Source organism: Lissotriton vulgaris, chromosome 12 (genome assembly GCF_964263255.1).
Source record: "Lissotriton vulgaris chromosome 12, aLisVul1.2, whole genome shotgun sequence".
In the NCBI taxonomy this organism is placed as follows: domain Eukaryota; kingdom Metazoa; phylum Chordata; class Amphibia; order Caudata; family Salamandridae; genus Lissotriton; species Lissotriton vulgaris.
The window spans coordinates 29,181,642-29,195,048 of record NC_141700.1 but is presented as its reverse complement, the minus strand read 5'-3'; the positions used below and the strand labels follow the sequence as shown (position 1 = coordinate 29,195,048).

The following is a 13,407-nucleotide window of genomic DNA, read 5'->3' as shown; positions in this document are numbered from 1 at the left end:
TTCTGTACAGGGATCCAGTGGAGTTCCCGGAGATTGGAGGGGACGCGGGTTTACTTAGGGAGTTCCAGGACGAGTCTTGCTGCTGTGTTCTGTATGGTCTCTAATCAGAGGAGGTGAGCTGCGTAGACAGCGTTGTCATAACCCAGTCAGGTGGAGATGAGGGCCTGGGTGATGGTACGTCTTAAGCTTCAGGGTAACCATTAGAATATCTTACAAAGCATGGAGGATGAAGAAACAGGAGGAGGAGGAGACGGAGTTGACCTAAGTCATCATGGCTAGCTTGTAGTCCAGAATGATATCTAGGTTCTTAGAGTGGTCAGTGGGAATCTGAGTAGGTCCTAGTTCTGAGAGCTGACAGGATGCGTCCCATGGGGAGCATTTGTTTCCTAGGATTAGTACTTCTGCCTGAAGCTCACCACGGGCAAGACAGTTGTCCTTCATCCAGTTTGCGACGTTGGTCATGCAGTTGTGAAAATTGGTCTAGGTGGTGTCTTGAGAGAGAAAGAAGATGACTTGTATGTTGACTGCATAGGAAAGGATTTGGAGTCTGTGGGTTTTGACAATGTTTGCCAAAGGTATTGTAAGTGTTGAAGGGGGTGGGGCAGAGTGAGAATCCTTGGGGTACTCCACAGATTATTTCCTTGGGTTTGGAGGTGAAGGGTGGGCAGACTTTTTGCGTTTTGTGAGGAAAGAGGTGATCCACCTGAGAGCGGCTTCTTGGAAGCCCATGTTGAGCAGCCTTGGGATGAGTGTGTGATGGATGACCATATCGAAAGCGGCAGAGAGGTCTAGGAGGATCAGAGTCACGGTCCCTCCTCGGTCGAGTAGGGCTCAGATGATGCAGCAACGAAGGCTGTCTCGGTGGTTTGGTTGCTGCGTAATACGGATTAGGAGGAGTCTGTAGGAGGTTCCCTATCAGATGTGAGGAAATGTGTCGTTTGATGGCTTTTTCTAATACTTTGGCCAGGAACGGGAGCAGAAAGATCAGGTGATAGCGGTTGAGTTTGATGGGGTTTGCCGATGGTTTCTTTAGTGGGGCTTTGACTTCTGCACATTTTCAGCCCTCGGGGAGTAGTGACGTGTGCTAATGAAACAGATCTGGGTTGACTTCCAATAGCGAGTCAGAAATAATTAAGGGATTAAGTGCAAGGGTGAAGTGGTCCAATGTCCTCTGATTGGTGACCAGGTCAGGCAGCGGTGTACTGGACAATGTTCAAGGATTCTATGGTGGGATCCAAAAATGGCAGCATGGCGGGCGCTGCAACCATTGATGATGGATGGGAAGAGGGCCAGGGCGGATGAATGTGAAGTCGGTGGGCAGCAGCTAGTTTCAGATTCTGCAAGAAAGGCCAGAGTTGGAACCGTCCATCAGTTCTTCCTTCTTCACCAGGGCCCTGAAAGCCACATCAGGATCTATTCCGAAGAAAAGGGACCAGGCGTAGGAGTTAAACCAGGAAGATGCCTTAGAGGCTCCTGTCGGGTTTATGTTACAAATCCAATTCGGAGTCGTAGTTGAATAGTTGCACAAGTGCTCAAGGCGGGTTTGCAGCCTCATACGGAACTAAGCAACGAAACACAATCAGCTAGTAGATAAGCAAGAAACTTTGGATGAAAGAAATTGAAATAATGGTAAAAAAATTTCAAGATAGTATTTTTTTTTAAATGTATATATTGTTTTTTACAAAAACAGACTTTTGACACTTGAAACACAGGATTAACACACCAGGGCTGAAACATTCAATACCAAGACCTGTTTATAAACATTCAAGACCAGGATGCACTTGACTGCCGGAAATTGTTCTCATTTTGCTTTTTTATCTCTTCGTCACCTCCGATACCCTGCTTTATTTTTGTTTTTTGTCATTGTCCTGCACACCTGGTGCGGTGCTGACGAAGAACCCTGGATTGCGGAGACAGCGGTAGGCCAGGAGATGTGGGCCGAGGGCGTATAGGGCGTTGGAGATAAGGAACAGCCACCAAGTTTCAGCAGGAACGCGGTACGTGTAGGGGGTGCGTCGATGTAAAGAAGCACCGACATGTGAAAATTGAGCCTAAAAATACAGAATTAGAAGCAAATTAACACAACATATTTACAGATGCCTGGTGGAAGCAAAACAGAGTATACTTCAAAGCAGCAGATTTAGCTAGGAGCTTGTAGTGAGAAGTGGCTTTGTGTTTTCTTTGAGCAAGACTAAACGAAGTGTAATATACGTTAGTTGTATTATTAAAGAGGCTGAATGTAGCAGGGGAGTAACTAGAGCACGGAGCTTGCTAATAGCTAGTTCAGGAGACATTCTACAATGCAACGAGGGCCCTGGAGTATAAGGAACATGCAAGATGGCGTAGACCTGGATACCACAAAGAGTCTACAGGGGACAATTTGCAAAGCCATATACGAGTACATGACGTAGCACTCCTGTAGTTTTACTTCACATACTCATAAAATGTCTTTGTAAATTGGTCCCATAGTTTAGACTGGCGCAAGCATGACAAATGTTTTTCATGTGTGTTGTAAGCGTGATCATTAAAAAGGAAGGCACCAAAACAGAAAAATTAGTTTAGGGAAAGGCTAGGAGGCCATGAGAGTTATGACCACAAAATAATCCTGTAAGGGTATTACTTCCCAAACTCATAAATGACTTTGTGAACGGGCTCCCGCACTGTTCATCGAGCAAACAAAACAGAACGACTAGTGAGGTATGATCATCTGAAAGACACTCTCCATGTAAAGAATCTATTTGAAAAATCATAAACCATTTGCATCAACTCTCCCCACTAATACAGATACGTGTGTTGTCAAAGGGGACTCATTTTAAACAAAGAAATGTAAGAATTGTTTGCAGAAGTTCAAATATGGTGTACAGTCAGTAACAATGTTTTCTATTTATGGCATCAACATGCAGTAAATGTGCACTTACAGTTGCTCTAAAATGCAACAGCTTTATCCAAGAAAACAAATCAAGTTGATGAATAGTCACAGTGCCCTCTTTGATTTTCTCTCATTAATTTGCAAGTTCGACATATTTAAAACGTTCACACAGAAATCAGAGAAAACAACAGGTTCCAGTAAAAATTCTAATCATGTAACATGGAATGTGATGCCTCCTGAAGAAGGTTCAGCTGGCAGCACACAATCATGGGCGAAACGTGTAGAAGTGATGAAATAGTGATATCAAAGCTAGCTACAATTCAACTTAACGAAAGAATTTGAACATATAAATGCTTTTTGTGAACTTAAGTAGCTACCCCATCGCTTTCCTCAACCAGCAACATGCACTATGGCATTACTTTTCTTGTTCAAATTGTTGTTTATGTTTATCATATTAAGATTTTTTTGTTTTATACATGGTCTATTTTCATTGCATAAGTATAGTCCAGTTGGAACCTCCAACCTGCAACCTTAACTTAAAGAACTATTCGTGTTCGACAAGGGAGCACTGAATATGTTGGATTTTATTGCTTATATACCAAGCATGGGTGCCCTTGGGCTGAATTTGGTGGAAAGATTCAGAGGGAATGGGTAAGAATCAGTGTCATAAAGAGGAGTAATTTAATCTCCATGAATTGTAAAGGAAACATAGATAAAAAGGCTAAATAACAGACCAGTCAAAGAAGGACTGCAGATAATGTATGGACATTTACGCCAATTAAATACAAATCCAATTACGGATTGTCATACATTTTTACTGTTATCAGCACTAAAGTAAATGGTTCTGTCAGTCTAATGCTGCCCATTCAGCCAGCACCCGTCACTCATTCAGAGATGTTAGATTACAAAAAGTGGATAGTGTGCAAGTATGCAACCTCCATGGGCTTTAGATCTCTGTGACATCACGTGTACCATTAAATGTTATCTACCTACCTCACAAAGCTGGTGCCTGCATCTCACAGGAGCAGTCAGGTTCTGGGGCCACCAGCACCAGGGGAGTGAATGCCCAGGCTCAGTGGCCTCTGCTTACCTGCGCAATAGCCCCAGCAAGAACCAGGGTCCAGTCGAGCATCCAGGTGCAGCCGGGCTGGACCAATCCGTACAGACAGAGGCAGAAGACAGGGAGTGCATAGAACATGTAGACCAGCATCTGTGGGGAAGTACACAGTCAGAGAGGCTCATAGCATCCATGCAGCGCTTAGAAGTCTGGCAACGTGCCTTCAAACTCATGAGAACATGTCTGCCCTCAAGACCTCTGTGCACTTTCAGATACAGCTGTGTAAATTTACATAAAGTGTGCACACTCACAGAAAGAACCTTGTATCCTTTTATTTACATATCTTTACTGTTAGAAGTAAGTCCGCAATATTTCATAAGTATTTCTCTACAATTTTACAAAGATCCCTGAAAGATTTTACAAAGCATTGTGCACACTTTTATAAACAGTTTGCATTATTTTCAGAGTTTTTCCCCCCAAACACCTAGCATTGGCAAACAGTGGATTTGCCTACTTGTTGTGCAACAGGCTGGATGTACCATGCCTACTGTCCGAGGCCCTGTTCCTATGGAGTGGAGTACAACAAGTGTCGGCACCTTTGCAGATAAACTTCAAGAAACATAAAAGCTGCCAGTTTCAAGACACCTCCTTCAAAATAGTACAGCGCAAGCTTCTTTAGCAATACTGAGGACCACAGGTCTTACCATTAAGAAAAAAGCAGCGGAAGTCAGTTCCGGGTGATTGGTACCTATTTCGACCCCTGCAGTACTAACACCCAAATAAAATAAAATCAGGATTTGTTAAGCACGGCTGCTTCACCCGTGAGGGTCTCGAGGCGCTGTGGGATCCTGCTGCAGGATGGCGCTGCCAGTTGCTATTGGTTCTTCCTGAACTGCTGGAGCAGAGGTGAGGCTCTGAGGTCCAGGGGGAGGTTGTACCACGCCAACAGGTGGAAGAAGGAGTGACCTCCTCGGTTTGCCCGGCGCATGCGTTGGGAAGCTGCTAGGGACAGGGATCTGGAACGGAGTTCTCTGCTGTGTTGGTGGAAATCCACTCGTTTGTTGAGGTAGGCCGGTCCTTCGTTGTGTAGTGCCTTGTAATCGTGGGTGAGCAGCTTGAACTGCCATCTCTTCGCAACTGGTAACCAGTGGAGTTTCCTGAGGTGGTGGTGATGTACATCTGTCTGGTGAGGTTGAGGAGGATTCTGGCTGCTGTGTTCTGGATAATCTGGAGTTTCCTCATGAGTTTGGTGGTGGTTTCTATGTAGAGGAAGTTGCCGTAGTCAAGTCTGCTGGTAACGAGAGCTTGCGTGCCGGTACACCTGGTGTTGGGTGGGAGCAATCTGAAGCCCTTCCTGAGCATACGGAGGAAGCAAGTTGAGGAGACGGCACGGGCCTGCTCCTCCATGGAAAGATGGCTGTTGAGGATGATGCTGAGGTTGTGGGCATGTTCGTGGGTTTGGCTCAACTCAGATGGTCACCGTTTATTGTTCCAGAGGGTGTCCTTTACTTTTCCCAAGATGAGATCTTTGGTCTGTGTTGAGTTTGAGACAGTTGTTGGTCCTTCAGACGGTCACATCTTTCACGCATCTTTGGAACTGGTCTTTGATGGTCGTTAGTCAGGGAGAGGATGAAGTGGGCGTAGAGGAGGAACGAAAAACGTTGCTACCAATCACAGTTGACAATACACATGGCCTTCTTTAATTTCCTTTCACCCATACGCCTTTCAGAGGCGCTGGACTACCACTAACCCTCATCAAGGTAACATAGGCCAGTCCAGCCGCACCAGCAGCTCCACCCTTAGACAAGCGTGGATGAGGATGCCACTGGCACAATATGAGGCTGCGGGTTGGCACCGGTGCACTTACCTGCATTTTGGGGTACGCCACGGGATCCTTCAGGTACGGCTCGTACTGGTAAATGTAGTTAAAGCAGGAATCCGAGGGACAGTCCAAGACCACCTGCGGAGACAGAGACTAGAGGTCAGTTTGTGAGTGGGTGGATAGAAGACGCAATCTAATAAATGGACAAATTACAATAAAAGTTACAGACCAAAGCACGGTGAAGTGAGCTACAGTTGTTTTGGAAAGCCTTTCGCGATGGAGGATTTCACAGTGTGGAACAGTGTTTCTAGCAGGATTACCAGGGGATGCCATGCTCTAGACTTGTTATGTTAATAACTATGTGGTGCTTTTATCCAAGAGTTTGAACAGACTTAAACCTAGACCACAACTCCCAAAAAGCATGCATTTTTAGGTCTGGCTTGGCTGCTGTCTGCATGACCTTTTGTTACCTATTCTTTAAAACTTACGTCGATGACCGGTTAGGTTTCACCTTCCGTCCTCTAGTAAGTGCCTCCAGTGGAATGCATAAGGAACTATATCACATATATAAAGTACACTCACTATTCACACAGTTTGTCACAAAATCAGCTCTTAATCTCCTATATGCATTCAATACATAGAACAATCATCTTCCCTAGCATTGGCAAAGCCAATAGGCTGTGCTTTAACATGCATGGTGCATACTCGCACGCAAACACCATTTGTGAATGCAATCTCCATAGTGGAGGTAGCATGGTTTGAGGAGTGCTTACTAATGGGATGCTGGTGGGGCTTTGTGGACTTTTTGCTGTGGGGCTGCTGTATTATGCTTGGACATCTCTATAGCTGGAGTCAAGTCTTGTATTGGGGCGTATTTGTAGTGGGCAGGGATGCATTGGGGCTCCGGTACCGTGGGCTGCAGTGTCATATTAGGATTTGTTTGCTATCGAGGGGCGCAGCGTTCTGGGGGGATCCTTCACTGTGGGGGCTGCAGTCTTGTAATGGGTCTCAGCAATGGAAGGGGAGTAGCGTGTAGGGGTGAGGGCTTCTTAATAGTAGGAGTGCAGTGTTTTACTGGGGCTCCCAGACAGAGTGGTTGCAATGTCGCGGTAAAGCTACTTAAAGATGGGGAAGACAGGAGTTTTTTTGTATGAGACCATGTGCAGTGGGGGTCATTTATTCTGCTGGGGGGGGGGGGCTTTTTGAGGGTTTTCATCCTGCCGGTGTTGTAGTAAAGTACTCACCAGTCCTCTGAAAAGCGTAAATGCCACTGCGATCACCAAGTACAACACCAGCGCAATATCCAGGGGGCGCTGTAGCAGGCCACGACTCTGCTCCTCCACCGCCTGAGAAAACAACCAGCAATTTCTTAACTTCGCAATAAGAGGGGGAAAACATTGCACCCATTACCCACCTCAATCATTCATAAAACAAGGGGTGTCAAATCTAAAAAGAATCCCAGGATGCAGCATTGTGCGATTCAATCGGCTCTCCGAGACGCTGAATTGCTGCTCAGGTCTGCATAAGTGACCTGCAGACTCTTAAAGGGTAAGGAACTGAGCATCGTTCTAAGCAAAGAGGTGGACGGCCTTATAGGGAAACTATGAGGTTGCTTCACATGCTCCTGCTTCTTAAATACCGCAAGGCTCTTCTGCCTTTAGGCCCTGGTCTCTTAGGAAACAATTACTTTCCAAAATAGGACCGTTCCCCTGTTCAATATCTATAAGATACAGGCTAGGAGGAAAGTAAACAATTTCTCAGATGAATCGGTGCAAGTCACGAGGGCCTTCAGCAACCAAGAAAGACATTTCAAACTCAAACTGGGCAGTCAGAGTACCAGAGTATGGAAATACTAGACCACCCCATTTCTGAACTTGCCTTTGCCCAAACCTACTTAGGAGGTAGGTCTCTATGACACGTAAATACCAGATATCCACAACATGGAGGACGCGGAGAAAGAAGTCGAGGAAATCCTCAGGATCCCCTGTGTAAATTCCAGCTCACCCGTGACAAATACTTTTCCCTGCATACGGTAACCGGCTTGGGATATTAATGCTTGGTGTAAATCAAGATTAGGAACTGCTTTTCAGTGCCTCAAAACAATTGTTGGTAGGAATTGTTCATTTATTTACCCAATAAGTGTTCCTTCATTTTTTTACATTGGACTTAAATAGTTAAATGTCCCAAAAATCCATTGACCTCCCATGCATCTTTTTCAAGCCATTTGTAACTGGTAAAATAGAATTTCCATCATTTCTGACAAATTTACGTGGACACCTTATCCTCGCCACACCCTCATTATGGCTACGGAGAGGTGCTGGCTGGAGAGTATTGAAACCGATTAGTAATGAAGATGAAGCGATGTTTCCAAGCTCAAAGACGATGTTGACCCTACATCATTCTACAAATAACTCCAACATTCCTTGGCCCCAACTACAACCACTAACTTCTACTCTTACCCCCTTGTAAAGTAATGTAATACAATTCTTATAAAGCGCACGTACACCAATTGGTTTCAAGGGGCTGTTAACATTTCACAAATGTGACATTCTTATGTCCGCACTGATATTATTTTAGTGGAGTTATAGCCGCAGCGCCAGGTTTTATTGTATCCTGGAATGGGATGATCATCTAAGATGCCGATCTGAAGTATAGTTTACAAAAATAAAATATCAGACTACAAAGAAATATCGATATTGACAAACACAGTTTCTTCCATCATAATCTGTCTCCAAGTATGCCAGGACTAAAGTTAGTCATAGTTTCGCACCACCCTTCAACAAATGAGGAGTGGCCTTCCCCGCATTTAGGAATTCTTTAAAGGACAATATTTTTATATAGATTTATGAAGTTTAATTTGTTCACTCTTCATTTTGTAATCTTCATTTTTGCTGTTTCTATTTTTTCAGCCTACATTTTCGAATCTACATATTTCAGCTTTTCATTTGCAATTTATATTTTCACATGGAAGCTAAATTTCTTTATACAGTCTATCTCACACTGATTGCCCCTAGATCCACATGCGCATTTACAACTGATTGTTTCCTCCAGTGTGTCCAGGACGAATGAAGCATAATACAAATATTTAGATCTTTAAAATAAATATGACTACTACATTCGTTTGCAGGTCATCTGATATCATTTGGGTTTGCAGAACTTACGCTGCAAGTCTCTGAAGTAAGTAGACTGAGCCGTTACTCCGGATCAAAAAAATATTTTTTTAACTAAACTAACACTGTTACAAGTGTGATATCATTATATAGAATTAAATAACTTTCAAGACCTAAAAGTTCAATTCTCCTGTATTTTTTAAAAATCTTATCAGCCTTAGTATCCTTCCAAAAAGAAATACAAAAATAATAAAATTAAAAAAATAAAAATATATACCAATAAGCATCGCTACATAGCAATCTTTAAAGGCAAGCATCCATATTACATTTCCATGCGTTTGCTCCCACCCAGTAACTGTCTCCAACTGATTACATTGGCAGCCCTTTTACTTTCAGTTGAGGCAGAAACAGACCAGTGGACATAGGGCTGCGTAAAAATGGTTATTCTTAGCAGCAAAATGAAGAGCAGAACCGGTGTTAGTTTCTGTCAAACAGAGATCCAGCTGCCATGAGGCAAGTTGAGAGCAAGGTAGAGTGACTACATGCCCAGACACTGACATTTTTGCACAATATTCACACTTAAATTTCTGCAAGGTGGCGTTTTTCTTTACCACAGGGATAAAATATACTACTGTAGGTTAAAAAAAACACCAGATACCGCCAATATTGCAGCTTAAAGCATAAAACCATCTCTACAGCAGGTGGCATTTTTAAAACGAATTACGCTGGACAAAAACACCACTCGTAGTGGTCTGGAGTTCAAGTACCACCAACATCATCACCCAAAAGAATGGCAAGATCATATTAATTGACCAACGCGGTCTTTATGCCACAATAATCTGAAGCCTTAGAATTCTCTACTTTAAATCCCTGCTCAGCCACTTTCACACTGTGTGATACAGGACAGATAATCACAAACATACATAAAATATACATACATACATACATATATATATATATATATATATATATATATATATATATATATTCACACACACACACACAAATGTAATAGCATCTTGCGGGCGTACCTTTTCCGCAGGGACGTATACGGTGGCCCGGGGCTCCCTGAAGATCCTCATGCCGGCCCAGATGGGAAGCAGGACATACGGAACATTCAGCAGGAACGACGGGCGGAGCTCGGTGCCGAATTTACCTTCAGTGTTAAGAAGAAACAACGCAATGAAAGGAGAGCAAACATCTGAGCGCTTTCTCCAGGCTATTAAAATCACCCAAAGCCCCTGCCCCTAGGACAGTAGCAATTGGACCACATAGACATTCTACATCACATCAATACTCGATGGTCCACAGGTCCTAGTTAGGAGCAGGAAGTCACAGTAGGGATCCAGGGTTTGCCCCAGATCCATGGTTTGCCCCAGACCCAAGGTTTGCCCTTGACCCATGTGGGCAAGCTGCAAACCAAGCCAATGCTTCCAAGTCAGACCGTTTCCAGTTTAGATGCATACTTTGTCTTGGGCCTCTGGCTGATATGTGCAGGGCTCTTTCAGGACCTGAATAAATGCTCTTATTAATAATAAAAAATATACTCACCATTTCACAGATTCACTAGAATTCGCATTTTCAAACTAGGGTAAGGTAACGTTCTTGGGTTTAAAGAAATACACCATGGTGTTCTCATATGCACATTACTCTGGCCACCTTTGTTTTACCTGACAAAGTAATTTCATAACAAGGGCCAGGCTGCAGCTGGGGCAACACAACACATGAGATGAACAGTGAGGAAGCAGACAGAAAGAGGAGCTTAAGGCTGCATAACTCTGAAGTTCAAGCCAGATCTTCACTTGTTTCTTCTGTGATTACTTGAAAAAAAACTGTTCCAGTGGAAGGTGAGAAATATGTGTGTTGGACTGAGCTATCAAACAGGAAGTGCAGACAGAACTCTTTAACCGAACCCCTAAGGTTTCTGGGACTGCCACACGCGCTCCGGCTACAACATATTCTTAAATGACAAAAATGAGATCCTAGTCTGTTTCTTCAAGATGCAGCTCTACCATTAGAGGACTCCAAGCATTGCCAGTTTCTTCTTTCCCCAGCAAACAGTTTTTATAACTGCAAGGTGTTCCCTGGATGACAAATCAGAGGGGGCCCCACAACAGTTTTTTATCCGGGCCCCACAAAAACTTCTAACGCTGGTGTTCGATTGTCTTTCAGCACATCCGCTATTGAAGAAGGTCATACATTTTTAGCACATGGTTAAACGTCTTTCTTTCTGAATGAAATGGGTTTGAGTAGCTGGTTTGTGGCCCCCATTCAAATACGACTTCAAGTAGACCCAGAGCCCGATACTTCACCCAAACAAGGTGGACCGCCATGAAGCGCTTAGAGACCTGTAGGTGATTCGCGCTATATAAATGTCATATAACATAACATATACGCATCTATGTATCTGCAAATGCACAGAGTGTAATATGCTACTTATTACCATTGTTGAGTCTAGGGAAGGTAGGACTACCAAGTAATAACATTAAATGGTGATAAATGGTAGATTCATCTTTGCAGAGCTGCATATACAGCTTATGCCTTAGTGTTCTTTTGTGTGAGTAGCTGTAAACACCGGTATTTAAGCAGAACCACAGTACAATCTCAATGCAACGGCTCACAGCGTCAGCAATGGAGATCAAGGGAGGCGCCTTCAACGCGGTAAGATCATGGGATTTGACCGTCGCACTTTACTAATAAATGCCTGATTCTCCATTTATTATTACACTTGCTCCACAGAATATGTTTTTGAGCCACTTTTATTGTTTAGATAGCTTAGAATAATAGATATACAAGATCAACAGATATATTAGATTAATAGAGACAGAGACAGATATCTTCCTTGTTCTCCTCCTTACCTATGACGTTCCCCGGCAGGAGCACCAGGAGGCTCATCATGAGAGACCCCAGCCAGTACAGGCCCAGGCTTCGATAACTCTTTCTGGGTTCAAGGGACAGAAAAAACACAGACACAGTGACCCAGACAATCAGCACAAACACTATGGTCAGGTATTAGGTTGCCATCATGGTCAGGTATTATGCAGTAACCATTATCTAGTATTTTGCTGCTCTCATGGTCTAGTATTTTGTTGCTGTCACGGTCAGATATTTTGTTGTCATCACGTTCTGGTATTTTGTTATTATCATGGTCAGATATGTTGTTTCTCTCATGTTCTAGTATTTTGTTGCTCTCACGGTCAGATATTTTGTTGCCATCACGGTGAGATATTTTGTTGCGATCATGATCAGAAATTTTGTAGTTCTCATGGCCTAGTATTTAGTTGCTCTCATGGTCTAGTATTTAGTTGCTATCATGGTCTAGTATTTTGTGTCTATCATGATTCGATATTTTTGTGGCTATCACTGTCAAATGTTTTGTCACTATCATGGTCTGGTATTTTGTTGCTCTCATGGTCTAGTATTTTGTTGCTCTTATGGTTTAGTATTTTCTGCTATCACGGTCAGATATTTTGTTGCTATCACGGTCAGATATTTTGTTGCTATCACGATCAGATATTTTGTTGATGTCATGGTCTAGTATTTTGTTGCTATCACGGTCAGATATTTTGTTGATGTCATGGTCTAGTATTTTGTTGCTATCACGGTCAGATATTTTGTTGCTATCACGGTCAGATATTTTGTTGCTATCACGATCAGATATTTTGTTGATGTCATGGTCTAGTATTTTGTTGCTATCACGATCAGATATTTTGTTGCTGTCATCAGATATTTTGTGGCTATCACTGTTAGATGTTTTGTCATTATCATGGTCTGGTATTTTGTTGCTCTCATGGTCTAGTATTTTGTTGCTCTCATGGGCTAGTATTTTGTTGCTCTCATGGTCTAGTATTTTGCTGCTCTCATGGTCTAGTATTTTGTTGCTGTTACTGTCAGATATTTTGTTGCTATCACAATCAGATATTTTGTTGCTATCACTGTTCGATGCTTGATCGTTATCATGGTCTGGTATTTTGTTGCTCTCATGATCTAGTATTTTGTTGCTCTCATGGTCTAGTATTTTGTTGCTCTCATGGTCTAGTATTTTGTTGCTCTCATGGGCTAGTATTTTGTGCTATCACGGTCAGATATTTTGTTGCTATCACGGTCAGATATTTTGTTGCTATCACGGTCAGATATTTTGTTGCTCTCATGGTTTAGTATTTTTTTGCTCGCATGGTCTAGTATTTTGCTGCTCCCATGGTCTAGTACTTTGTTGCTGTCACGGTCAGATATTTTGTTGCTATCATGATCAGATATTTTGTTGCTATCACGGTCAGATATTTTGTGGCTATCACTGTTCGATGCTTTGTCGTTATCATGGTCTGGTATTTTGTTGCTCTCATGATCTAGTATTTTGTTGCTCTCACGGTCAGATATTTTGTTGCTATCACGGTCAGATATTTTGTTGTTATCACAGTCAGATATTTTGTTGTTATCACGGTCAGATATTTTTGTAGCTATCACTGTTCGATGCTTTGTCGTTATCATGGTCTGGCATTTTGTTGCTCTCATGATCTAGTATTTTGTTGCTCTCATGGTCTAGTATTTT

The 13,407-nt window shown here is 42.9% G+C and overlaps 1 protein-coding gene across 1 annotated transcript in view; it reads right to left on the bottom strand.

Annotated features, from left to right (window-relative positions):
• Window positions 1-740: 740 nt before the first annotated feature.
• Window positions 741-13,407, bottom strand: part of TM6SF2 (transmembrane 6 superfamily member 2) — a 42,995-nt gene continuing 30,328 nt past the window's right edge. The window contains exons 5-10 of the mRNA XM_086946850.1: window positions 11,717-11,799; window positions 9,890-10,014; window positions 6,993-7,094; window positions 5,794-5,886; window positions 3,960-4,079; window positions 741-2,051 (exon numbers count right to left, since the gene is read on the bottom strand). Coding sequence (XP_086802976.1) covers window positions 1,845-2,051; window positions 3,960-4,079; window positions 5,794-5,886; window positions 6,993-7,094; window positions 9,890-10,014; window positions 11,717-11,799 — 730 coding nt within the window. The 3' untranslated portion in view covers window positions 741-1,844. The remainder of the gene's footprint in view (window positions 2,052-3,959; window positions 4,080-5,793; window positions 5,887-6,992; window positions 7,095-9,889; window positions 10,015-11,716; window positions 11,800-13,407) is intronic.